Raw genomic sequence first — 27,143 nt, 5'->3', positions numbered from 1 at the left:
TTGATCATTGACCCCGAAAAATTTGCTGATTCTCACCTCTGTAAAAAAAAAGTTGAGAAAGAAAAAGTCAGCTAAACTTTAATTACTATATTGTAATTACAAATGGTTTTTGTTTTAAATTATTTTTGTTAAATTCTGTATCAAAAGGGTTAATCCCGTTTATTAACAAATAAATAAAAAAAGAATAAATAAATGGCATTCCAAACGAAAATCGTATAGTGTTGCTGTCAATAAATCTGCGATCGAATAGCAATGGTATTCATCGACCCCCGAGATCAGATCGACCCCTTTGATGATTCCTGGTCTATACCCACGACACGACAATTGGAAATAAGAATATCAACTAATTTTCATCCTTTCTTTACCGCGTTTCACCATGAGAACTGTTAACGAAAATTAACAGTGTACTACGAACGCAGCATTCTAGAGTCTAGAGCATCTTGCAGACAGATTTAACGTTTGAGCTTTACGTAGCGAGCTTTTTAAATTCTGATATACAGACTATTCTTGGTCCGAAGCTCTCCCTTCGATTTCAGTTTATTTGAACGTTTCTAAACGGCTGGAAGCAACACTCGCAAATGGTGTCTATATTTGTTTTAATCAATCTAAAATATGGCTTAGACTGTTACTCGTCTGTCAACGCATCGATCTTCGAATCCAGTGGTTTTTAAACGCAACGGGAAAGCAATGTTTGATCTGTCTCTGGATTTAGTTTCGCGTCGAGTGAACTTATCTCTCGAAACACAACCTCGAGTCTAACATTCATCTTTCCGCCTTTTCCTTGTTACCTTTTCACCGTTCTTATTCATTCGATCTCTTCGCGAACTTGCCCGTCGAACGGCCGTTTAATTTCCCTCGGTTTTTTATTCAAGCCGCGTCATTTCGAAGACAATCGAGTTCGAAATTTAATAGCTGTCCAAGAGTATCTCGACCGTTTCCGTGCACGACGATATTGAACTGGGGAGAGACGAGGTTCGCTTCCTTTTCTCCTTGCAATAGCAACGATCTACTTGCCATTCGATCGTAAAAAAATAAAATAAAAAACTACTGTTAACCCTCGAACGATGGTGGATGGGTCAATCGTGACCCAGACCCACGAAACGTGCACAGAATTTTACGATTCTGTCGATTCGACGCGTGATTCGAAATTTCTCTCTGTGACAATAGGATGCTCGTTTTAAAATGAAAATATAGCACGGGATAGAGCTTATTGATTCGATCGTAAATGGAACAGCAGGAGTTCGGCTCGTTATCACGTTCGTATTGGATTTGTTCTAGAGCACGTTCATCGATCCGAAGATAATGCGAATAATAAATCAAATAGAATGATATAGAAAGAAACTAATATAGAAACGTGACTATACTTCGGATAATTTGAATTATTAATTCAATCCGACAAGACACCGATTGATATATCTGTACACACAACAGAACTGTATCTCCTTTGTTAGCTAACATAATTATGAGCTAGAAATGGTACACGTAGCGGTCCTCCGAACAGAATATAAAGGATGCTCCTTAGAGGAGAAGGAAACTCGTAACAACGCAGTTAGAAAGCCTGTCTCAGGCTGGTAGAATGTGAAAAGCTTATTATGTTTGAGCAAGGTGTGGATCCTCTCCATAAGAGGTTTAATTGAAACCAACCCACCTTCGGGACAGGCAACCTTTAAGGTCTCCTTATAACCAGTTACATGGACAATCGAGTTATTCCTGGCACCTGAATTGTTGACACTCTGCTCCACCCCCGTATCGAATGATCGAGCCTGTGTGCTTCGTATAATACGTGTAAACAGGTGGTGAGTTAGCTTTGAGCAGGTTTCGTAGCCGCAGGTGAATGAAAGCTTTCTTCCCTCCTTTGTTTTCGATTTTCAAAACTGATTACCCACCTACTCGCGCGGAATTCGTTTGAAAAAATAAAAGACAACGGTTCGTGGATATCGGATGGAAAAATAAACCGTGCGCCCGCATATTTTTGCGTACCCAGTCTGTTTTATTTTTCGCGTACATCAAAACGCGTATAAAATGAAAAACGTTGCAGGTGGGGGATTCAAATTTCTATGAACTTTTGTTAATTATTCCTCTGTCATTGTGTTTAGAGAGATTCCAGCTTCACGTGGATTTAACGCTTTGATAAGATTAATTATTTCAACTTTTTCACCGTTCATTCGAAATGTTCGCAATATCAAAGGCTCGCATTAATGAATTCATTAACGTCGGGACAAAGATACATTCGGTTCAGCAAATATATCCGGATAGAATGAATAAAATTATAAAATTCTCTTTGCAACAACACTTTGATCATCTTTTAATATTCGAATTATTATATTACTGTTTCACGTATAATAATGAACGTCGAAATTACAAGGAGGGTGACATTTGAAAATATCAAGTCTACACGATCCAACAATGGTATCCTTTTTCCTTCTTTGACCCATATAATCGTCAACCTTATCGGGGTTATGACGACCTCTCGATGATGTCATCGGACCGCTGACGTCACCAACACTCCCTTACGTGACCATTGAGAACGACCTCGTTTCTATCTCCCTTCAAAGCCACCCCCCGTTCCTCGTTCCACCACCCTTCGCGGATCCCCCCACTGTCTGTCTCTTCCCAAAGCTTAATGGCCGTGTCCTGTCTCATTCATGCGGATATTCCTTCGACCAACGAACGTGACCCAGTTTCCGGTACATTCGTACCGTCGTATCAGGGATAAGCCGGGATACACTCGATCCGCGACTGACGAGAAGGATTCTATTATTTCGTTTAAGTTCGATGAAAGAGTACGTTTCTCTTTCTAGAATTTCTCTGTTCTTTAAATTTCTCCAGACACCTTTCTTTAGATGCCTTCTCCTATTTTCTTGTTTTCTTGAGAGGATCGCGGTGGAAGCTTCGGTAAGATAAACGAATAGTTCGCTTGAAAGGGTTAAATGCTTATCAATGGATAAAAGGGTCCGATGAGAATTTTATATCTTCGGAATGACCTTTTCAAGGTACATCGATCGCGTCTACGAATTCGAGTTGGTTACTGGCTAATAAAACTGAAATTGCTTCTTTCATGGTAATCCTTCGCTTGAACCCTTTCGTTACGACGTAGCTAGCTGGCAATATACCATTCTTAAATGGCTACTTGGTGTCATAAGCGTGCATTTATAGCTCGGACAGTGTCTGGCAATAAACAGTCTATAGTCTACTTTAGTATATGGAAACAATAGTCGGACGTGGTATATAAACAGCCGTTACGTTGCAAATGACGCGTAATAGTGATAGGGTTAAAATGAACCCGTTTGGTTATCGGTCCGCTGACGATCAAGTATCTGCACCCTTTCGCTTTGTGGCCATTCTAGCTTTATCGTCCGTGGCGCTGGGGTTCCACAGGAGCGAAGAAAAAAGAATGAAAAAAAAAAAAAAGGGTAAAAGGCAACGCCCTCGTCCTTGGTGCAGGAACATCGATAAACGTCTTTCTCAAACGAGTCCCTCGTCAAATAAAACACGAAACTGGGTTGGTCATTAGAGACTTTCAGTTAGCTTGTTTCCTCATTAACTTTTGCGCTTGATTCGAAGAAAGCTGAGGTCAATCAGGTTTTCTATCCTAAATACCATGAGATTTTAAATGCAGCAGTGGTTCGTTACTCGAGGCTATATAATTTCCTCTTCTCTTGATCCCGTATTGTAATTAATAATAATAGGAATATCCTTATAAACGAGGATATTATCATTTGTATAGATAATAAACTTGTTTTAGAATAATTAATTATTTGTAACGATTCAAAGGAGTTATTCAAAGGGTTTCGCTAAACACTGACTAAATCAGCCCAGCATGTTTAATTGATATTCATGAACGACAACTAATGAATGCTAATTAATTTCGCGGGAATTTGCTTGAAGGCGCCTCTCATTATCGATTATGTTAAATATCCACGTGCGTGCGCGCAAAGCGAAACGTTATTAGTGGAAAGCCAATTAATTAACAGCAAGGAGTAACTCGGTAATAAAGCGTCTACGCTTATAATATACCCAAAAAATATTCGAAACAAATATTCCACTTGAAAAGGGGATTAACTTCTTAAAATCAATTTGTTGTAAGTATTCAGTACCGAAAGGGGAAATTGTTTTTAAATTAAAATAGTTGCGTTCGTTCGGTAACTGTATCGCAATGTTACAAGTTTCTCGAGTAATATTACAATGTTCCAGGCTTTTGATCAACAGGTATGCCAGCAGAGGGAAATATCGAGCCAATTAGTGCAATTACTTCGTTAACCAGGTGCCGGAGCACCTGAACCCTGAAATTTCATTTCAACATCGCGGAGCATCATCGGCGTTCAAAATCTTTAATCGAATCCTTCGTCAAATGCAATTTCAAAGAGATAATCTCTTTAATATTCCTAATCTTTCGATCGAAAATTTCTCGTACGGTGAAGCGGAAACGGACAGATCAAACAGCCGTTTCGTTCGTAAACGATGTTCCATCTTTGTTATGGGCGAGGCTTACGCGTTAACGAGATTTAGATCACCGCATAATCCGTACACAATAGCCGTTGATCTGATGTGGTCTGGCTAGTCCGAGCAAACTGTTCAGCATTGCTGATTACACGACGGCCATTGTTATTATCGAGTTAATACGCGTTCGTCTCGCGTTTTGGAAAGCAATGGATTAGGTTGATTAACAAGGGATATGCAATGTAATTCCAAAAATTTTAGAACTTTGTAAAAATATAATTCAAGTAAATTATTCCTTTTTTTTTACAATGAACAGAGTTGGGGGATGAAACCACCCTCTTACAAATTTGTGATTCTATTCTAAATATCAAAAATTTGGAAGATTTTAACACTAGATTGCCGGAGCGAGTCAATTTGACTCATTTACGATTTTATTGCTACATATATAGAAAAACTTAAATAATTTTTTCTAAAACATATGTTGGGTTTTAATAGAATTATGAAATGTATACAAATTCCTTCCCCTCCCAGTCCTTAGTTCCAAAAATCCATATCTGCTATACTTATTTTGACGGATCTATTTGTCCGGCAATCTAGTGTTAAAAATATCTGAAATAGTCCTTATGATTCAGAAACTTCCAGAGCGTAGAAGTCTGAGATTATCGTAATTAGGTCCCAAGAGTCCAGTATCGTCGACAGCAGGTTCAATAGGTCAGCATTATCGATATCGTTTCCCATGGGTCCGGAATAATCCGCGAAGAGTTCGTAATTACCGATATCCAGTCCCTGGAGTCATTAATATTAAACTCAAAGGATGTATCATACCAATTTCGATGGATTAGAATTTGAAAATTGAAAAATTGGAATTAGGAATGTATCGATATTGTAATAACAATTTCGACACGTTTTGCTATTTGTTTCACCTCGTCCTATCAACAAGGGCTAAATATAAATTAGAACGTAATAAGCTTCAGGAACAGATCCCAGGGAGAACGATTAAATTAAATTAAGTACCATCGATCCGGTTGCCCAATAAACGGCTCGCTGTTTCCAAATAGGTTACCATAAATAATCAACTTACGTCGTATTTACCGATGGCTACGCTTCGTTGTTGATCATCCGCTCGAATTTTCATGGAAGTTGCAGCTGGAACAACATGATTATTACGAATTGAAACCCTGTTACGACGACAGCGTTGCGTTCGTGCAACTGATGAATTATATATTTCGTTCCAGGATATCGATTACGAAGGATTTCGGAAATTTCTGGACACCTATCTCGAGGTTGCAGCCCCTGACGAACTTTCGCGACACCTTTTTCTCTCGTTCGTCAAAAGGGTGCCACGTGGAGTCGATGGAAAGGCTTTTAAGGTACTTTTTCTTTTCATTTTTTAAACGAAACTTAGGAAAAAATTTAACAAAATGAAATGTTTATTTTAGGAGATGGCTGTGTTATCGTCGACCACCGCCTGTGCCGCGATTACATCTCATACAACATCCAGCAGCAACGTGAACAGCACTGGTCTACCCGGAGGAACATCGTCAGAAAGCCACGGTGGTTCTTCCTTAGCCGATAAGATTCATGGTCTCACAGAGAAGCTCCAAGCTTTGGGACACCATAGAACGGAAAGCGAAGCATCCAGCAAACCTCGTACAGGTATACCACCTTGGATCGTTTCCAAGTCATTATCATTCATCCCTTGAACTCCGACCTTTCCTTTTGTTAACGCGTTCGCCACTCCATTAGCCGTATGAATTTTTTTAATTTCACCAATGTGAAGCCATACGTGCCAGCTTAATCCTTGAAACGTGGAGGAGGGAGGGCTTCATTTAGAACGCCCTTCGGCGATAAATTTAGGTCTTTGATAAAGGTATTTACAGTGTAAACGCAATATCCATGCACGTGAACATGCAGAATCATCTTTTCACGAGCACTGGATTTACAGCGATATTATGCGATATTAACTTCCACCGGTGGTGAAAAGGGGTTAATGCGACCGAAATGGTCGCAGCTGCGTACACTGTGTGTTTCGATTCAGATGGAACCGTATACATTATTTTTATTTCAATTAAATTAACAAACAAATGTTCGGAAGGATATCACTGACAGAGCAACGTTCTTAAATCTGTTCGCCGATAACGAATCTCTAAAAGCCTAGATTTCGATGTTTCGATACAGGGAAAAATCGATCGACCATACAAAATGGGTCAGCGGGGAATGATTACTGGTTTCGTTCGGTGATATTATCTCGCCACGAATCGTCGAAGGTGTCAATTTTTTATCCTCGCGATTGCACTGTCCATCAAAGAGTCCCATTGTTCTCTACCGATGGATAGCGAATGGTAATCGAAACTGCGGCTTCGAAAAAAAAAAGCACAGAACAGCGGTTCGTTGAAATAAGTTGGCGATTGCCAAAACCGGGGTTAGTATATCGTGCCATTTATTTGACCAATATAAACCAATATAAATACGGTTCTTCCTCCGCATGGAAGGTAACACTATCCGCGCTATCAGTTTCCATAGTACGTTTAAATCGCCCCTCGGTTAACCAAGCTTGGATTTTCTTTGACTATCCCACGAAATCCAAAGGTGTCGATTTACCGTCGACTCGTGTATCTGATTGATCCTGATCGCGGACAAAAGCGGTCGCAAACAAGATGGACCCTCCTCAGGCGTCCATTAGGAACGTTGCTTTCTGTCAGTAAATCGAGAATCGGATAGCCGATAAATCAGAATGCTCCTCCGTCTTTCGTTCGGTCATTCGATCGGTCACTTGGCAATATCCTCTTGTTTCATCGGTCTTCAAGGAAGCGTTCATCCCATACTGACGATACAGCACACATCGTACAGCTGCCACGACGTGCTGGAGAAGAAGAGCACGGACAGCAGCCCCAGCCACAGCCAAATGTCACGGAATTCGTCCAGGAAGTCGAACAATTCGCTGCTCGTCAACAACGGGAAATTGGAAGGTAGGTTGAGTTCTCGATATTAACGACGCGTCTACCAATCTGTGTGCTCTTCAGGGGATCCTTCGACGGATATTCTAGTATGTATATAGTAGATATCGTGGATGGTACATAAGTATCGAGTGCCATCGATATCGATTCAGATATTGCCAATACTCAGAGTGGAATCGGCTAAGGTAGTTACTAGACAGATTGAAATATTTTTCCTTTTAACGGAAAGCTAGGATGAAATTTAATATTTATTTTTATTGTTAGCTTAATCCATTAGAGAATATCCAATTCGAAATCGCTTACGTCAGAGATTTTTCGATTAAAATCCGAGTAGGTCAGTTGAAAAACTTTTCTAATATTCCAGATGATATTCTCCTAAACATCACGTGTTTAACGCGAATTCTCGCTGCCTGCAGCTAGCCTCGCGTCTGGAGGAAGTATAAATTGTTTTTACCCGTAGGAACATAATGATAGATGACGTGGAATGATGTCGATAAACATCCGGGCTTAGGTAAAGCGAATAATACCAGGACAATAGGCTATCTCTAGCAAACGACAAAGCGTCGCGGGATGATCGTAACATAACTCTCCGTATGATAGTCGTAGAATTCTTTACGACGAGACGCGACATATAGATCGGCAAACAAATCGATGCCATAAAACGGGCGGACCAACATCGTAAAACCCGGTGAAACGTGTACGACTTAATGGACGCGTCTACGGTGGCTTGATGATGTCTTAATCGATTTTTTCCTACGTCATCGAATAACGGTACAAAAACTTTTGACGCATGTCCCACCGTATGGTACTTGGCAAAAAATTATTTCCTTTGTAAACGTCACTTTTTTTCCTGCGTTTTAGGAGGAAACCATTCCTCTGCGTTACACCGTTTAATCTTGAGAATTTTGACCAAGATATTAGATCGTAGCCATCGATTGAGGGAAAAATTTATTAATATACAGCACTTTTAATTGAAAAATACTCGACTAACAAAAAAAAAGAAAAGGGAAAATATTAGGTGTACAAATTAATTAGGTGCCTTCTTAATTAATATTTTCAATTTGAATATCTTCTCGCGGTTTTGAATATTTGAAAAGTGACAAGACGACATAATAAGAATAAAGATTATTTCAATAATTGGAATTACTATAGCTCTTTAATAATAAATCATTAATTAAAATAAAAAAAGGCATCGAATTAATTTGTACACCTAATAGATACACTGCACCGGCTTTAAAATGGATCGAAACTTTTTCAGAGGATAATACTCCTCGAATCCCCTTGCGTGAGGCTGCAAGCTAGAAAAAAGAATGGACGATAAATTTCTCGATAGCCGTGTTCGCCGCGATATTACCGCGCCAGTTTCGAAGTAGAATTTCAATTCAGCCGCGAGGATCTCTCCGGGTAATTTCCATACTGATGGAATCGTCGCAGGTCCAGCGAATTTGTGTATCGTTAAACCGAGCCTGAAAATACTGCCACGTCGTTGGCCGAGATGCCGAGGAACGAGGCGGGACGAAGTCTGCGACACTGGGATACCCTTTGCCGGTTAGAAAAATTTATGCGAGCTACGAGAATGGCTGGGAATCTTCTTTTCCAGAGGAATAGCATTACTCTCGATACGATAAGGGCTTCGTTCCTACCTCCGCCGGTTTTTACGATGATGCATTATCCACGGGACCACGTGCGGCTACGTGGTCGTAAACGCGGTTGAATTATAACGCTTCGGACCGGAAACGTGCAGCACCGATCGGAAACATACGAGCCAGTACGGTCCGTCGAGTTTTACGTGTAACGTTCGCAAATGCTTCTCTAAAGCTTGATAAATAAGGGAAGATATCTGAAATATTGCCCACGCGAGGCGACAGATAGCTGCAATAAAGATCAACCTTTAATGCTTTGATTACATTCAAATGTTTAGAAGTCTTTGACGAGGTATCTCGATGAGATAGACTAAACCTCTGTCACTTTCCCAATCCAGGAAGTCTATCCATTCGAAAATTGACGAGTTGATATTTGCTAAATGTCACGACACCTTGAAGCAACCTGGGCAAATTTGGATCGGCTATTTACAAAATTCTGAAGGCTGGCCTATCGTTGGTGACGAAATCGTGAAACTTCAAAGACCTGAAAGATGATTTTCTAAAATAAGACGAACGTCAGACGATGTCTTCGTTTACCCTGGCCCTCCCGAAACGTCGTCATCGTTTGATTGTCCCGCTGTTTCCCCGACGAGTTTGCGTGTTGGTTCGATACCCGAAATAACGCGATCCGGTATCATCCGGTATAAATAACGTCTCGGATAGAGTACATCGCGACTCTTCTTGCTTAAAGCTCTCAGTATCTCTCTAGTCACGCGAAAAGCAACAAGTGCCGTCCTCGTGTACTAGAGAATAACAATCGCCGATCGAGGCATCGACTGTCGATCGAAATCCATCGAACAATCATCGGTCTTTCATTTTACTATCTTCCTGTTCTCCGAGACCGTCGATTATTGGCATCGCCTCTTAAAAATGGTACTCAAGAATCGTGGAATTTGTCCACCGAACGTATCTGGTGCGCTGCTGAAAGAAGGTGAGAGATAGGTGCAGGTGTTTATGATATAGCGGAAATTTCTCTGAATCAGTGGACATTTTTATATCCGCACGAATATGCTTCGCAATTCAAAGAAATGCAAAGTTTTTCATGTTGATCTACCGGTTTAATCAGTTAACTGCGCTCTTGTACTATAAAATATTACCATTGACTATAAAAACTCGAAATTTCAATAAGATGAAATAAAAATGTCATTTGGTGACATTTTTATTACCAATAAAACTGCTATGTATTTTGTACAAAAAAGTTTGATTATTTTCTTTGGTATATCGGATATTCCCCATACAGTGTATTAATTATTTTCCTCAACGCATCTGGTATTCTCTGAATTGTTTCGTATACTTTGATTTCTTAAAATTATTTTTCTTTCTTTAATTTTTCTTGTTTATAAATTTCATTACTTTTTGACAATTTTTCAGTTTTTAAAAATAATAATCTTTTCAACAATAAGAATGTAACCCTCCCTCCTTTTGCTTTACTTTGTTCGTACAATTTATAATAGGAGCATTTGCCCTGTGATCAACGCATACCGCGAGCAGTTTTTAAAACTAAATTCTACAGTTAACTGGTTAAATGCAAATTGAATCATCAACGGAAACAGTGAAATTTTATTGGTAAATTTGGAAACTCTCGAGCCAGTGTGTTTGCAATGGATAATTTATTAAATGTCATCAACACTCGCGTCAGCAACACTCGCCACGACTGGCCAATATTTGCCGTACAAATAACAGAATCAACGAAATCCCTTGATAGAGTTAATTAAAACCACTCTTGGGAATATAATTCTTTTCAAAGTGGTGTACTCTCGGTTAGTAATAAGGGATGATTCTACAGAGAGGAATAGAAACTTGCGCGAAACATATCGTGGAATAATTCAACATATTTCGTTTATTTGTAACACGCGATCGTCGGCGAAGCAATCAATCGTGTCATCCGGTGAGCATCGATGGTTTCAATTGAATTAATTGTTCTCAGTGATCCTGTTGCTTGATGCCACCGCGAAATAAATTGCTCTCGGCTTTTGAATAAAAGTACGCTGCCCGATGATCGATCGGATTCGTTTTCACGGTTCTTGCTCGTCGGAAAAACAATTTATCCGAGCTTACCGTGTTCCAATTATTTTTTAATCAGCTTTTCACTTACATATACCTAATTTACCGTGAAACGAAATAAAATACATCGAACGGTATCGTTTTCACTCATCTCCCACGCGGTTCGCCTGTGACATATCAAATAGAAAATGAAACGATATCACAAAGGAAAATAACGATCCCCTGCCAGTTTCCGGAAGCACCGAAACAAGATTTTGCGGCTCGTTTGGACAGACCGTGAAATAAATCGTGACAACGCCGTCGAGAAATCACGGAACAGACAAAATGGACCGCTGGAGAGTAATAGAATACTCGGTGAATTTGTTTCGGCATTGTTGCTCGTACTAAAGATAAATCGTTCTCCTTCAACGATTGATCGGCCGGCTTTATTTCCCCCGTGACCAGTCGTTTTATCCTTCTTTCCCTCTTTCTTTTTTTCTCTCCTTACCTCATCGGATGTTACGTGTCCGGAGAATCGTAAAATGGCACTGGAGAATATCGACTACGATGGTCGCGGAGTCACGTTTTCTTACCAGCGAAAATTCAACTGCATCTCCTTTAATTATCGCGTATTATTAATTGTTTGTTTCTCTATGCTTCAGTTGGTCTAACACGAAGGTATCAAGTGTCGGAACGAATGCTTTCAGCTAGAAACTCGCTAGTGGAACAAATGTTTGTTACAAGTTGGAGCGTCCAGCTGATTTGCTTACGAATCGTACAAAATTACGATCCACACATCAGACGTCTGCTTACAAATATCGTTCTAAGAATAATCGTCGTCTATCAAATGACGGTGCACGTGCCGGAACACCCGATCGTTATAATTAGAGTATTACTCGTGTAGGTGCATCGATAGTTGGCTAGTAAATCGTTAGAGAAGCAACAGGTACCCTTGTAGAGCCTCTTAAACGCGATTGACGAAAGCTCGTTTTGTTGTAATTCTAAAAATAATATCTCAAACTTTCCCCTCTTTCTCTCGAGAAACAACTTTTCTCTCCGAGGTGTTGATCGAGAAATTTATGATCAAATCTCCGCCGATATGGAGTTCCTGCAATAATAATAACGTAGACTGGTATTGGCTCGGAGCAACAAGTACCCCTGACGGGTATCTTGTAAAATAAAATAGAAAATTTCGAACGTTCTCCTTTAAACGGGGATCTTTGAAAATTTTATTACAGATCATTTATCTTCAATTTACAGAAATGAGACATTTGGTTAGAAAGCAGAGCACGATAGACGTTCATTCGGTTAAAGTCAGCCTCAAAGATATCGTGTGCTATCTTTCCCTGCTGGAGGCTGGTAGGCCGGAAGACAAACTTGAATGTGAGTAATTAATAATTGCAACGTGTCAGAATTTCAATCTGTCTTTCCAATTTGACTACTCGACGTTTGAACGGTGATTGCGGACGACGAACGAATAATCCTGATTGCAGCATTTAGATTCGCGTGTCCACCGTGATTCTCGACAATGCCTTTCTCAAGCTGTTCTAGCAAGTCTGTTGCAACTTGTTGCACGCCAATTTCGACCCGCATTAATTCATTTCCCTTCCTTTCTTTCCAGTCATGTTCCGGTTGTACGATACGGATGGGAACGGTGTTCTTGATACCAACGTGAGTAAAAAAGAGCATCTCTTTTCACACTCCGCCCCTCTTGTTTTAATCACTTCGCCGCTCCTCGTCAATGGGAGAAATCGAGGAAGGTGGAATTGAAAGCTAGATTAAATGTAACTCGAGGAACCGTACGCTTGATTGAGAATCAGCGAAAGAGTAGCAGGAAGTCTGGAAACAATGAAATCGCTGGTCTCGATTAGAACTTTAATCCATGAAATTAGCAAATGATTTTGCAATATTTGCATTCGATGAAATTGGTAAATTAAATTCAAATAGGAGTAGCAACAGGGCGCGAAAGTGTGTCAGCGAAACGAGATAGATCGATTCGAATACCTTATCTATCGTATCCCCGCATTTAATATCATTATCACGTGTCCCTAGGAGATGGACTGCATTGTCAATCAGATGATGAATGTCGCTGAATATCTCGGATGGGACGTCTCGGAATTGAAACCGGTGAGTTGGAATATCAACGATTTCTCCTTGCATCTACATTATTCGACTACGAATTCGACGCTTTATCATCCCGTTAGGTAGTATTATTTTTATGTAACATTGAAAATTGAAAGAAATTTTAAGTATCTTTTTCGGGAGAAAGATGTACACGATATCATCGCGAGTCTCTTTGCTTACACAACCAAAGAGATAGAGAAATTGATGAACGATATATTTATAGATACTGCAAGACATGATGATAGAAATAGACTACGACGCGGATGGCACGGTATCTTTGGAGGAGTGGAAAAGGGGTGGTCTGACGACGATACCGTTGCTGGTACTTTTGGGTCTGGATTCTCACGTAAAGGAGGACGGGAACCATCTCTGGAGGCTGAAACACTTTAGCAAACCCGCCTACTGCAATCTCTGTTTGAATATGTTAGTCGGTCTCGGCAAGAAAGGTCTTTGTTGTGTTTGTAAGTATCGTCGAGCTCCTTGATATCGCAGTCTCTTCGTTGCTTCCTCTATCTATCTATACATATACACATTTTACATAGGATTAATTCCCTTATGTTATTTCATCGTTGAGATTCTGCAATGGTAGAACAAGAATTTTAATCGTAGAATATTCTCTTCGATGTTTATCGAGCAAAACGGTACTTTTAATTCATCCCTAAACGAACAAACGATTCTTTTCCTGATCTATTTTAACGACGATGCAAAGTAAACGATGATTATTTTTAATTACAGTTTGTAAGTATACGGTCCACGAAAGGTGCGTTCAAAGGGCGCCAGCCTCTTGTATAGCCACCTACGTGAAGAGCAAGAAAACGTCACAGACGATGGTGCATCATTGGGTCGAAGGCAATTGCCATGGGAAATGTTCTAAATGTAGAAAGACTATCAAGAGTTACAACGGTATCACTGGTTTGCATTGCAGATGGTGTCAATTGACTGTAAGTTATCTATGATCAATCGTGATTATCGTTACTACGTGACAATCCTGTTTTAAATCATATGATTGTACAGTTGCACAACAGATGCGTGTCACAAGTAAGAGCAGAGTGCACGCTAGGTGAACACGCGGTCCATATCCTTCCACCAACAGCAATTTGTCCAGTCGTCCTGGACAGGCAAAGATCATTATCCAGGGATAGCAAAAGAGGGAGCAAACATGGGCAAGAATCATCCACCGTTAGCTCTGTAAGAAAAATGAGCTCAGAATGGCATTAACCGAAATAGCAATTTTATTTTCAAAAATTATATTTTTCTATCAACAGAGCGGATTTTTAACATCTGTCAGCGCTACCAGCCAACAACCGGCGATGTCCTTTCAAATCACACCACCACTTGACACGGTACCACTCCTAGTGTTCATCAATCCAAAATCCGGAGGAAGGCAAGGGGAACGCATGTTAAGGAAGTTCCAATACATCTTGAACCCACGTCAGGTTCATAATTTAGCCGTGGGTGGACCCATGCAGGGTCTGCAGATGTTCAAGGACGTGGAGAACTTCAAGGTGATCTGTTGCGGTGGCGATGGTACCGTCGGCTGGGTTCTGGAAACAATGGGTACGCTTAACGATTCGTGGAGGGTAGATTTCGATAAATCAATTTATAAAAGAACGTTTTATTGAACTATAGATCGCGTTCAGTTCGAACATCAACCTGCTGTCGGTGTCATACCACTGGGTACTGGCAACGATCTAGCGAGATGTTTGCGATGGGGCGGTGGTTACGAGGGTGAAGCTATCCACAAAGTTCTAAAAGTAAATAAATTTAAGTAGAAGCATTAATGTTAAATGTACATATACGATATTGTGTCACGAAATGATTTACAGAAAATAGAGAAAGCAACAACGGTGATGATGGATCGCTGGCAGATAGAAGTGCTGGATCAGAAGGACGAGAAGAAACCGAACCAAGACAGTATACCGTACAATATTATAAATAATTACTTCTCTGTGGGCGTGGACGCAGCGATTTGCGTGAAATTCCATATGGAAAGGGAGAAGAATCCTGAGAAATTTAATAGCAGGATGAAGAACAAACTTTGGTACTTCGAGTACGCGACCACGGAACAATTTGCTGCCAGCTGTAAAAATCTTCATGAAGATCTCGAAATCATTGTACGTCAAGATCAAAACTATCGGTGTATATTCTCTTAATTATATCAATCGGTATTTCCTTACAGTGCGACGGTACTCCATTAGACTTAGCTCACGGCCCGTCTCTTCAAGGAGTCGCGTTACTGAACATTCCTTTCACTCACGGAGGCTCGAATCTCTGGGGTGAACATCACACGAGGCATCGCCTTGGCAAACGAAAGAAACGACCGGACAAAGAGCTCAGCACCAGTAGTTTTAACTCTGTCGATCTCACGGCTGCGATACAAGGTACTCACCCGAATGATTTCAAACCCGATAAGAAGAAACGTGAAGTGATCGATATATTTACAGATATCGGGGACAATCTCATAGAGGTAATTGGTTTAGAGAACTGTTTGCACATGGGTCAAGTGAAAACAGGACTTCGTCATTCTGGTAGAAGACTGGCTCAATGCAGCAGCGTCACCATCACCACCGGCAAACGTTTTCCAATGCAAATCGATGGTGAACCATGGATGCAAGGACCGTGCACTGTACGTCGCTCGTATCTCGAGTAGAATATTATTAAAAATACTAATTTATACAGTTCTCTGTTTCAGATTCATATAACGCATAAAAATCAAGTACCAATGTTGATGGCACCTCCGCCAGAAAAGGGTCGTGGCTTCTTCCGTTTCTTAAAGAGGTGAACTCGAATACACTTTAAAATCGGAACCGAGGGAAATAAGTAACCTTGGTTTCTCCTATCCAAACATAGTCCCGTATGTTTTACTTTATCTTGATTAAAGACGGAAACGGAAGCGTATCATCAGTTCGGTCGTACTTGAGCTTGGGTAGCTTGGGTGCTCGTTCGAGCGCAATGGGCGAGCTTCAACGTAACTTAGGTATTCTTGTGTACAGTATTTTTTGAGAATAATAATAATAATAATAATAATAATAATAATGATAAAAAAAAGCATCGTTCGTCTTAGAGTTAGGATCAGCGGTAGGCTCGTCGGTCTTCGTGCTTTCGCGTAGCTCGATGCGGGGATTAAAATTAATGGATCGTTTTGTATAATGCTGAAATAGCGCCCGTGACGAAGTTTCTTTGTCGTTTCTCGAAATCCGTGGCTTGAGTCTACCGCTTTAAATACGCAAGTACAAGCCTGTATCGAAGTCGAGCGTATAATTACACCGACACGACGGATTGTACGGTATCATGCAAAAGAGAATAATTTCTTAGGTAATTTTATCTTCTATTTAAATGTAATAATAACTTCTCTATTTATTTTTCTTTTCTTCGTACAACACTTATAACGATATCGCAAGAGTTTCGTTTCCTCGGTAAGAACGGCAGGATAACTCGAGGATAAACGGATCATTCTGATGAAAACTAATTTTTATATTGATTAAGGAACGCGTATCTCTGTTGTATGTTACTTTATTATTATGTCTTTGATATAGCCGTTGATCTGTGTATCCTTGACTAGTCTTGCAAATCATTTACTTTTGTAAAAAGAAACGAACAGCGCACGAAACAATTCAGATCGATCCTCTTTTTTGCACGACTCCGTCCAACATCAAAGATCTTCTACTTTCCTCTCTTAACGTTAGGATTTTTGTACGAAAGCTTAGTCGTAACCGCTTAGATGTAAATCACGTACGATTGGTTTATTTATTTATTTATTTATTTATTTACTTATTTATTTATTTATTTATTTATTTATTTATTCAATGGCTCTACTAAGCCAGAGCAATATACGTTGTGAGCATATCAGTAGAGATACAGCGTTGCTATAAAAATAGTACGCTGTAAGGTTTAGTTGTTGATTTGTCTTTCGTATGAATCGCAAAATCAGAAGTGACGAAAATTATGCGTACGCTTTCCATTCGATTCCAGATTTATTAAATTTCTGTTCTGTTATTTATTGTTCCCTTTCACACGTTGGCCACTCGTACCATCACTACAATTAACAAATTCACGCTTTTGCGATCGTGAATTATTAATAGAAGGCAGATCTCGTATGTCATGTATTGTATTGATAGAAAAGTAGAAATCAACTCGTAGTAGGTATTGTAAAGTTTAATGGAAATCAATTCAGCCAACGTGTCAAGCACGATCAGTATTGCGGTACCGAATTTACAGAATTTTTCGTAGAATTCTTCTCTCACTGCATTCAGCGCGCATTTCACAGTTAGCCGCTATAAACGCTTACTACAATTTTCCATATTTTTCTTTCATCTGTTCTTTGTTACAGAAAACGAAAACAATAGAATGAGCATTTTTCAAATTTTCCGTCCGACGTTAGAATTAAACGATCATAGAATGCAATTACGTATTATGTATAAGTTGATTCGTTTTCCTTTCAAATAGCGTTTATTTCACAATTTTCCGAAATGTCAATTCGATGGAGCTCGTAACGAATGGTAAATGTATCTTGATAAATCTTTGTAGCAATATCGAGCGGCATGCTTCTGAAAAGATGATTCTTTTATCATCCCGTCGCAGATGTGTCTGTTTCACCCCCATGCTTTTGTATGAACAATGTGTAACAAAGAAGTACGATTCTGAGCAACATCCCGCAGGGACCATCACACAGTTGAAAATCCATGTAACAATATAAAATGATCATAAATCTTATCTTCTAGCAACGATGACCATTTAGCTTTGTGTAATGTTTCCATTCAGCCAGCGATGTAACATTTTCTGTATAAAGGGCGTACAATTATCTTTCAACGCGTTGACAAAATAGAGAGTATCAAAGTTTATTGTTAGAAACGCTTCAATTTACTATTTCGAATTCTTTCCTTTTTTTTTTTTAAATTAAACAGTCAACGTGTTAATTACCTTTCCGATTCGTTTGTTCGAAATAAATGCAATATATCTCGCCCAAAACAAAAGAATAAATAATATCCGTGATAGAGAGAGAGAGCGTTCTAAATGCAAGCATTCACGAGTCAATATTTTCAAGCATGTATTTAGATCGTTTTACCACGTAGGAATTGATAATAACGATTTCGTAAAAATTCTCGTTTCCCTTTACAAAAATATACGCATACTTCCCTTTAGCGATTATACGATCGACTATATATGATACATATAGTTGCTCTCGTTAGACGAATCGAAATATTACGCTTATGTATAATGAATACAACCCGTGTTAAGGTCTTAATCGTTAAGTCGTTATCCATTAGCGTAAAAATCGGACGAGGTAGCATGACGGAGAACATTTAATTGAACATGGTCGTGCTCCCTTCGTCCGGAATCTGTGAATACTATCGGCACAATAATTACAAATATTGTTTTTCTATTGGATTGGCGCAGTGTCTCAGTGTGCTTGTCATTGTATAACGTTATGGTATAAAGAAAAGACCCAACCAAAAAAAAGGAATAGAAAAATGAAAAGGTGCACGATAATGTGAGAAACCGTAAGGAAATTTTGAACCCTTCATTCAAAGAACAACTTCTGTTCGAATTTTTAATCAATGTACGCGCGATATACAGGGCAGTGCCATAACGAGGGCGAGGTGAAAAGGTGCCACTGGTTGAGAGTTGCACGTGGTTTTTATTTTACTTGACCATTCTATTCTATATGAATCAACACCGACTGTCACTGGCCGTTTTTATAGATTATTTATTCATACTTTGACAAATTCATTATTGTATATACAGGCAACTCATTAAAATTTTTATTTTTTTTTTGTCATTATTGGGTTACGGGGAGGCGCAAGTTAGACACTTGCCACAAGCGCTTCATACCCTCGTTATGGCACTAATAGAGGGTAATCTGTTTTGTCGATTTTGACCAGATGCACTTTGATATATTAACATCTTTTTCCCATAGATTTACCAATATTCAAGTGTTTTTTTTGTGCATGTCCATTTAAGCGTTAAAACAGCTCACCCTGTATAGAAAATGAACACGTATCAAGATCGACAATAGTGCTCGTCAATTATTCCTTTCTTTTTCTTACGAAGCGCACTTAATTCCGTAACAGATAGAAGAAAAGCAACAAGTTGACGAAAGAACGTTGTTATTTTTAATGATGAAATAAAAATGTCTTGGCGATCGATGGTAACGGATATTCCTCGTGCAAGATTAAAACGTAACAGAAGGTGAAACTATAATTTCTGCTCGATTGCATTTCCGTGACCTTTCATCCTCTCGACAGACGCCTTTTTATTTGCATTTCTAGATTTCTTCCAATGGAAGTCTCTATTGAAATAGGGGACCATTTCTTTGCCATTTTTTTTTTAAGTTTAATTCTCTGTTCGTTCCTTTTGCAAATTTTCATCGCCCTAAAATAAATTAACATAGCATCGTAATGATTTCGAACACGAATTGTGGATTGTAGTCGTTAAGACGTTTCAATGATGTTCGTATTGGATGAATTTACTGCCACTTTTAACTGGGTCTTGCGTACGTTTGAGCACTACTGCCATTTTCCAAAAGATATCCACGTATAGGAAGAAGAAAAGCCTGTCTATTATAGTGTATTATACGAAATAAAGTGTACATTACGATATTCGATCTCTTCCAAGTTTCCATTTAATCTATGCGGAAGACGTCCATTGAATTACCATATTACGCGCCCGCTTTGGACATTCGCCGAGTAAATAAAATAAGAAAACAGTCATTTTAATTAAGTGTACAATGTCCACAATGAACGTTTTAGTTTAACAGTCTCTCGTCGGTGCATAAAAGTGCCGTAAAATGGCACTTATGGTATATCAGTTTAAACCTTAACGAAGATAATTATTTAGGCGCTTCATTAATATTCTTAATAAAAAGTGACTGAAAGCCAATTACAGTAAACAATGACTATAATTGGGAATTTTCAGTCTCTTTCATGAATATTTTAAACATTTGCGATTGTAAATTGAAGAATTTGTTTGTAGTTTATTTGTTTTTCAAGATTTTACTTATTTAATGTTTTAAATTTGTAAATCATCGCTCTTTTACAATTAATCGGTATCTTTCTTTTTAATTTTAGATTGTAATTAAGTGTTGTAATAATTTCATTTGTGTTAAAATCAAAAGTTTTTAAAAAAAGGAAGATAATATCGTTACCGGTCGAGAAGATCGTGCGAAGCGCCTCATAGCGTGAAACATATAAAATATCGCCGGTATACTTCCGGTTCGTTTTTCTGACAAGTGGCTGATGGCTGCCTGACATTTCTCTTTTCATAATTTTAGTGAATTATGTCCGTGAAGCACGTTATTCACTCTTCTAAATGAAACGATAATACATCCGTCATTCATTAAAATAGACAGCGCGTCATAAAAACGCATACACAATCCGGCAAATATATGTACAATAGGTAAGATCGACAAAATATCATTTTATCAGGCGTGCCACCGGCTAAGGTTAGAATAATCCGAATTCCGGTACGCTTATCGTACAAAATTCCATTAACTTTGGCATTTTTTTAGGTTTCGCAGCAGCTATCGGCAAAATGATCAAAACGGGAGAGGATAACCTAAGGCATCTTCACTATCAGCAAACAGTGTAAGCACTCATTAAAAAACTTACCTGTTTTGCAACTGTACATTGCAAAAATTTTCATTGATAATTTTGATATATTTTTGCGTGTTGTTTTTCTTTCACGTAAATTATTGTAAACGATATGAAAATAAAAATTTGCAGCTATGGATCCTCCTACACCTCTTTGCAATTTTTTTAATATTTTAGAAATAATAGAGTTATTTCATTGTATTTTATATTACTTTCTCTTAAGTGAGAAATTTATGTAAGATTTTATTAATCATTTTATACTTATAGAGAGTTTAATGGACAAGAGGATCAACATTCAGTAGAATTATATAGCAAATATGTTACCATTATTCCCTCACCCGGGGGACACAACCATGGTAGTTCAAAGGTGAAGCTAAAAAATATTGTTGATTTTACATGGGAACATAATTTCTATGCAGGACAGTTATTGGCTGTTCATATGTCTGGAAAGTATTTAGCTTATGGAATAAAAGGTATCTAAATTGAATTAGAATTATAAATATTTTATGATTTCTAAATTTACTACCTTGAAATTATTTATGTAGTTAGTAATGGAGGAGGTATGGTAAGAGTTGTATACAAGGAATTGGAACAAAGAGCACTATTGAGAGGAATGAGAGCAGCAATACAAGACTTGGCTTTTGCACATATTTCAAATGCCATTTTAGCATGTGTTGACTATCTGGGAAATCTTTTTATACATACCATTGAATCAACACCATCTGAACTTTTGTGCAGTTTATTGTTGCAAGTAGATGCAGAAGATATAACTGGTACCAGTCATCGTGTGATATGGTGTCCATATATTCCTGAAGATGTACCATCTGATGGAGATGATGTTTCAAAACTTTTAATTCTAACCCGTGGTTCCAAAGTAGAGTTGTGGTCAGTTAATACCGTTACATCCAGATTCAGAGCAATAGAGGTGAATGGTGTACCTTACTTACAGATTATAAAATCCATATAAAATGAACAAAATATCAAACTATTTGAATGATAGGCAACTGATCCAGCTGTAAAGGAAAATGGAGGCATGCTGGAAATTGATCAACATTCTGATACAATCATTGAAGCAACTTTAAGTCCAGATGGCACAGCTTTAGCCACAGCTAGTTTTGATGGAGAGGTGAAGTTCTTTCAAGTTTACTTACATACCAATTCTCATGGTAATCAATCGCAACCCCAATGTTTGCATCAATGGAGGCCGCACGATGGACGACCTATCTCCTGTTTATTTTTCCTAGATGACCATAAAACGTACCAACCTGAGTAAGAAACCTTACAAAAAAAATACTATTGAATCCCTTTTACCGTCAAAGTAAATTAATCATAATTTTTTATTTTTGTTTTATAGTGTTCAGTTTTGGCGGTTTGCTGTAACTGGATGTGACAATAATACAGAATTAAAAATCTGGTCTTGTGAATTATGGTCTTGTTTGCAAACCATCAAATTTGCTCCGACACCTTCTACTGGCAAACTACCAATATTGAAAGCAGGCTTAGATCTTAGTGCTGGTTACCTTCTTTTATCAGATATATACAATAAAGTTCTCTACATATTAAGTCTTACAAAAGATAGCGGAGAAGCATTAGCATCTGTAAGTACAATATCAGAGTTCCTTCTTCCGTACCCGATATTGAGTTTTGGAATTGTCGACGCTGGTTTGCGTAAAATACGTCCTACCGGTGAATCGTTGGAAGATTTATGTCCCGGCGAGGAAGAGATCGAGGAACAACTTGTGATCCGAATGTACCTAGTCCAACCAAAGTCATTACAAGAGTGTCATATTGCTTTTAAACCTGCCTCACAAGTGAGTGGTAACTGCCTCATGGACACGCTGACTCACGCTGATTCATTGGACTATGGCGAAGAATTACCAGATATGGTAGCCGTTAATCACAATGGAATTTCAGGAGAAAATTGTGAAGAAGATCGTTCGCTATCAGCTACGATTGAAGCGGCAACAAATCATACTGCTGGTTTGAATCTAATGACACCCGATGCGTTTAGTTCACCCGCTAAAAAAGAGAACAATGAATTAGATTCACGTCCTAACAGTCCTGACTTTGGCAAGGTGTTATCGGTTAGTCCGTCTCTTGCGCAAGCAGTGCAAGCTCTAAATGCAACAGATCCTCCATTAGCTACAAGCGAATTAGAAGAACAAGCCCCTGCTAGCAGTGGTAGTAGCCCGTCCAGGGAAGTAAGAGAAATCCTATCGCTTACAAAACCCGACGAAGAACCGGAAACTGAAAGTAAACCGGAAGCTACCAATACCGCTGATGAAGATTGGCCTAATCTTCCAATGGTACTGTTAAAAGACGTAAGTAGGCATACGATGCAAGAGACTGATGGATTTGCGAACGAAGAGGAGAAGAGGAAGAAATTAAAAGACGAATCAAAATCGACAACGCATACCGAAAGAGATGCTGAAAATAATTGGCAGACAACAAATGACTTGAATGCGCTCGAACTGATAAATAAATTAGAATCTATTTTGGAAACGATTCAAGATCAGCGACAAGAACAGAGAGAATTACGCGCTGAAGTAACTAGACTGAGGCAAGAAACACCAATTTCGACACGAGTTGAATCTGCTTTAGCAAGAGCTTCTCAACAGCAGAATGCAACGTTAGAACAAACGTTATATGGTCAAATGGCTCGGCAACACGAGTTCCTTAATACGCTAGAAACAACGATTAAAGATAAAATTGAAACCACCTTACCGCGGGTCATCGAAAATACGGTAGAACCATTGAAACATCAACTGAGATTAGATGCAGATAGAATGGACGAACTTTTGAAAGAAAATTTGACAGAACTAATAAATAGTGCTCAGGTAAAAGATACGCTCGCTTTGACAGCTGCGAATGCAGCAAAACCAGCGTTAGATACAGCGTTTAAAGAAGCTTTTACGAATGTTTTTTTACCTGGCATGGAAAAAGCTTGTCAAACGATGTTTAAACAAGTTCAAGATGCCTTTATCAGGGGCACTCGCGAATGTAAGATAGACCTTGTAAATAAAATCTCAACATGCGATTTTATATAAAACATCCCTTTTTTCGTTTTATAGATCTTCAAAATGTTGAGGTAATTGCAAATAAACAATACCAACAACGAAATGAAAAGCAAAGCGAAGCATTATCTGCATTAGTTCGCGAAGAGTTACAAACGGAATTGAACAGAGGTTTAAATGCTTTACATGACGGAACGATACGTACCATTCGTGATGCTATTAGAGATAATTTAAATCAACAACTGACTGAAATTTCGAATGCACGGTAAGTGCATATAAATAAAATTGATAAAATTGATAATAAGTAAGATTAATTTGATTTATAGTTCACGTGCTACAACACCTGCTATACCAGTACCTGCAGTTGCCGATGCTCAGGCTCGAGTTATGTCTCTGCTTCAAAGAGGACAGTTAAATGCTGCCTTTCAACAAGCCTTAAGTGCTAGTGACTTAGGTTTGGTAGTGCTAGTTTGTGAAAGAACGGAACCCGCAAGAGTATTTTCTTGTCCTGTAGGACAAGGCCAGGGTTCAAGGTGTATTTTACCGCAACCTGTAATTCTTTCACTTGTACAGCAATTATCAGCAGATTTAGGACATCGTACAGAGCTTAAGCATAGGTAATTAAGAACTCTCTAAAAATGTATAACTATATTTAACAATGTGTTTCGTTGTTCAATTTTTCAACAGGTGGCTTGAAGAGGCAATATTAAATTTAGATCCCACTGATCCGGTAACACGAGAGCATATGGGTACTGTATTAATAACTTTACAAAATCAATTAACCGCTTTTATAGCGGCTAATCCAAATCATAGTTCTATTCGACGTATGAAAATGTTAACTATGGCTGCACGCGCACTTTTAAACCAACATCCTTGATGTCAAATACGTATGGAATAGAAAGAACACATTGATTAAATAACGTCAGATTTTATATTCGTTTTGTTTAAAAGATAATTTAGTTTCAAGAAAATATCGACCCTGTCTATATGTTAAGACTGGCAGTAATTCTCATATATGAAAATAGTGCTTATTTATCATTAACAGTTTTACTTTATTTATCGAAATTCACTCTCATACCTTGATATTATTATATTTTGATATTTCTCTTTTTCTTTTTTAAGTTGAATTCATACAACATTCTTACATACAAAACAAATATTACATGGAATTTTCATGTGTAAATTAGTGTTTAAAGTACACTTTCTTCATTCTTCTAAATGCTGACTTTGTATTAAAGAATCTATTAATGGTGCATTTTATGACATATTGTATGATACACATTAAACTTTTCATACGCATGAAGATGGAGTAGTACTAAAATTTTAATTAGAGCTTCCAATCTTAATTTGTAAGCTTTAATGACTCCTTTAAGAGAGATATCTCTCCTAAATTTTGTGTTTCAGTACCGTGAGTATATTTTGAAGTATTTCTCTCCAATGTTATTTTATTTTACCTCTAGCTGAAACATAGTTTCACTTATCCTGGTATATCTTTAACTGTAATGTAATAAAGCAAGATACTCTATATTTCTTACTATGAAAAAATAAATACTTTAAAATTAATAATAAGTTGTATGTCAAATTTTATAATGTGCATAGTACTAAGTTCCAAGTTTTTTATGTACCTAATTTATATGTATAGTACTATGCCTGAACATATTTTGATTAAGATTTATCCTTTGTTTAAGTATTACTTTATGTCGTATGATACATGCATATTTACAAAAAGGATGTAAATAATACGAAGTTTACATGCACTTATGTTCATTTTATGTTTCGATATACAGAAAGTTTTAAAGTTCCTAATTCCAAATTTACGACGTGTTCATTATATGACTAGATGTTGTAGTGATAATGTAATATATTTAAAGAACATTGTATGTCTCCCTTAGGAAGTGATTCCATTTACTTATTTTTCGTACTTTGTTAAATAAATATAATTGATTCTATTTTAAATAATGAGTATTTTCATAATGTAAAGAAATATGAAAGATAAAATATTTCGAAATATGGTAATTTGAATAAGTATACACGTTTTTTCGTAGTAAACATCGTATAAAAATTTTGTAAACAATTTTATAATGAACATTTCGTAAATATAAAAGCATTAACACATTTTCTGATATTTAGGGATAAGCTTATATAAGTATACCATAATACAATTACTTTAATTTTACGAATTGAGAACAGACAATTGTATTATAAATAAAAATAAGATTTATTTGCATAAATTTCAATATTTGGTTTATATACAAAGATTTTTAAAACATATATGTTAATTATGATAACATATATGTTTTTCAATTTGCTTATTTTTTTATTTCAGCTACTAATACTTCTTTAATATGTGGTGCTATTTTCTTTTTCTTTCTTTTCTGAACTTTATTAGATTTTTTTGCTGTAATGTTTTTCACAGTCTCTGTCTGTGGTTTCTTTTTCTTCTTTAAACAACTAAGTGGATTTGGCCCACCTTTCCTCTTTTTCTTCTTTAATCTTATTTCTGTTTGTTCTGTCATACCAGCTGCTTCTTTTAATGTTTTCATATTTTGTTTCTCCCACGCAGTCATTCCTAACTCTTTATGACTATTTTCTGCATATTCACGATTTGCTTGTGAAGGTGCTTCTAAAGTTGGTGCTTTACCATGTAGATATAGTATGGGAACACCTGGAACTTTTCTTAAAATATCTTGGAGTTCTCTATCTTGAGTAGCTACAATGTACCTATAATACATTAAAGTAATATAAATTATATCCTTCTGGTATTTACTTGTACTTAAATAATGAGTGCTTCCATACCTAGATTCATTATTTCTTTTAACCATTGTTTGTAAACATTTTATACCAGTTATTGGATTTTTTTCATGTCCACATTTATGTATTGGATATTGTTTCACTATCTGCATAGCACCGCTAACTGCCTTTGAAAAGGAGCCTAGCTTCTCTGTTTCCAAAATGATACATGGTGTAGTTAATAGTTTCATTTCAGATTGAAAATACTTTGATAACTGGTCTTGTATGTTAAATTTATTCTAAAAAAAGGGTACAAAAAGGTATCAATGCAACAAATAACTCTTTCGTACATTCCATCATTAATTACTCATATTATATATTTTAATTAAAATAGCTTAAACAAACCTCCAGAGCAGCAAACGCAAATGTCCCATCAATAAGAACTTGAAACGGTGGTCTAAACTTGAAATTGTTAATGAAAAAGCCTAAATTTCTTCTTGCTTTCTTTTGCCGAGCTGTTTTCATATTCCTTTTGTTCTATACTACAGGAAATTTAAAATCATTTGAAAAGTTTTGTTACGCTTTGCGCAGCGAAAGGATAACCTTTATATGTGTACCGCAGTTCACCAGAGTCCATAACTGCGAAAAGACCAATTTTCGGTC

The 27,143-nt window shown here is 37.7% G+C and overlaps 3 protein-coding genes across 4 annotated transcripts in view; 2 read left to right on the top strand and 1 right to left on the bottom strand.

The window, feature by feature from the left end:
* Dgk (diacyl glycerol kinase 1) overlaps positions 1-17,922 on the top strand; it is a 56,794-nt gene extending 38,872 nt beyond the window's left edge. Inside the window, exons 5-19 of the mRNA XM_076692857.1 lie at positions 5,676-5,810; positions 5,880-6,096; positions 7,248-7,409; positions 12,284-12,406; positions 12,645-12,694; positions 13,076-13,150; positions 13,371-13,608; positions 13,883-14,088; positions 14,162-14,335; positions 14,413-14,704; positions 14,777-14,901; positions 14,974-15,261; positions 15,327-15,528; positions 15,592-15,773; positions 15,840-17,922. Coding sequence (XP_076548972.1) covers positions 5,676-5,810; positions 5,880-6,096; positions 7,248-7,409; positions 12,284-12,406; positions 12,645-12,694; positions 13,076-13,150; positions 13,371-13,608; positions 13,883-14,088; positions 14,162-14,335; positions 14,413-14,704; positions 14,777-14,901; positions 14,974-15,261; positions 15,327-15,528; positions 15,592-15,773; positions 15,840-15,929 — 2,559 coding nt within the window. The 3' untranslated portion in view covers positions 15,930-17,922. The remainder of the gene's footprint in view (positions 1-5,675; positions 5,811-5,879; positions 6,097-7,247; positions 7,410-12,283; positions 12,407-12,644; positions 12,695-13,075; positions 13,151-13,370; positions 13,609-13,882; positions 14,089-14,161; positions 14,336-14,412; positions 14,705-14,776; positions 14,902-14,973; positions 15,262-15,326; positions 15,529-15,591; positions 15,774-15,839) is intronic.
* A 2,427-nt stretch (positions 17,923-20,349) lies between these two features.
* Positions 20,350-25,839, top strand: Ge-1 (Enhancer of mRNA-decapping protein 4 homolog Ge-1). Of its 2 annotated transcripts, none has more exons than XM_076692984.1 (9): positions 20,350-20,588; positions 20,655-20,730; positions 21,004-21,209; positions 21,282-21,661; positions 21,737-22,005; positions 22,091-23,736; positions 23,808-24,015; positions 24,077-24,367; positions 24,438-25,839. In XM_076692984.1, exons 2-9 carry the CDS (start codon positions 20,678-20,680, stop codon positions 24,625-24,627), a joined length of 3,243 nt encoding a protein of 1,080 aa, XP_076549099.1. In that variant the 5' UTR covers positions 20,350-20,588; positions 20,655-20,677; the 3' UTR covers positions 24,628-25,839. The 2 variants fall into 2 exon arrangements, with proteins under 2 accessions (XP_076549099.1, XP_034172470.2); XM_034316579.2 differs by having other exon boundaries at positions 20,350-20,542; positions 24,438-25,836.
* Positions 25,840-25,982: 143 nt separating this feature from the next.
* LOC117600751 (rRNA-processing protein UTP23 homolog) lies at positions 25,983-27,135 on the bottom strand. The gene is made up of 3 exons (XM_034316580.2): positions 26,886-27,135; positions 26,547-26,779; positions 25,983-26,471 (listed from the first exon to the last, which is right to left on the bottom strand). The coding sequence occupies exons 1-3, from the start codon at positions 27,003-27,005 to the stop codon at positions 26,060-26,062; spliced, it is 765 nt and encodes a 254-aa protein (XP_034172471.1). The 5' UTR covers positions 27,006-27,135; the 3' UTR covers positions 25,983-26,059.
* Between the last annotated feature and the right edge of the window lie 8 nt (positions 27,136-27,143).

The sequence above is a fragment of the Osmia lignaria genome, chromosome 16, assembly GCF_051020975.1.
Source record: "Osmia lignaria lignaria isolate PbOS001 chromosome 16, iyOsmLign1, whole genome shotgun sequence".
Classification (NCBI taxonomy): domain Eukaryota; kingdom Metazoa; phylum Arthropoda; class Insecta; order Hymenoptera; family Megachilidae; genus Osmia; species Osmia lignaria.
The sequence above is the reverse complement of the archived record's forward strand: the minus strand, read 5'-3'. Positions and strand labels throughout refer to the sequence as shown.

Excerpts from the sequence above, each read along its gene's own strand:
- LOC117600751 (XM_034316580.2), bottom strand. The coding sequence starts at position 27,005 with ATGAAAACAGCTCGGCAAAAGAAAGCAAGAAGAAATTTAGGCTTTTTC. Across the intron at positions 26,780-26,885 it reads TTGCGTTTGCTGCTCTGGAG|AATAAATTTAACATACAAGA; the intron begins GTTTGTTTAAGC and ends CCCTTTTTTTAG. Across the intron at positions 26,472-26,546 it reads AAAAGAAATAATGAATCTAG|GTACATTGTAGCTACTCAAG; the intron begins GTATGGAAGCAC and ends AATGTATTATAG.
- Ge-1 (XM_076692984.1), top strand. The coding sequence starts at position 20,678 with ATGATCAAAACGGGAGAGGATAACCTAAGGCATCTTCACTATCAGCAA. Across the intron at positions 20,731-21,003 it reads CTTCACTATCAGCAAACAGT|AGAGTTTAATGGACAAGAGG; the intron begins GTAAGCACTCAT and ends TTATACTTATAG. Across the intron at positions 22,006-22,090 it reads CATAAAACGTACCAACCTGA|TGTTCAGTTTTGGCGGTTTG; the intron begins GTAAGAAACCTT and ends TTTGTTTTATAG.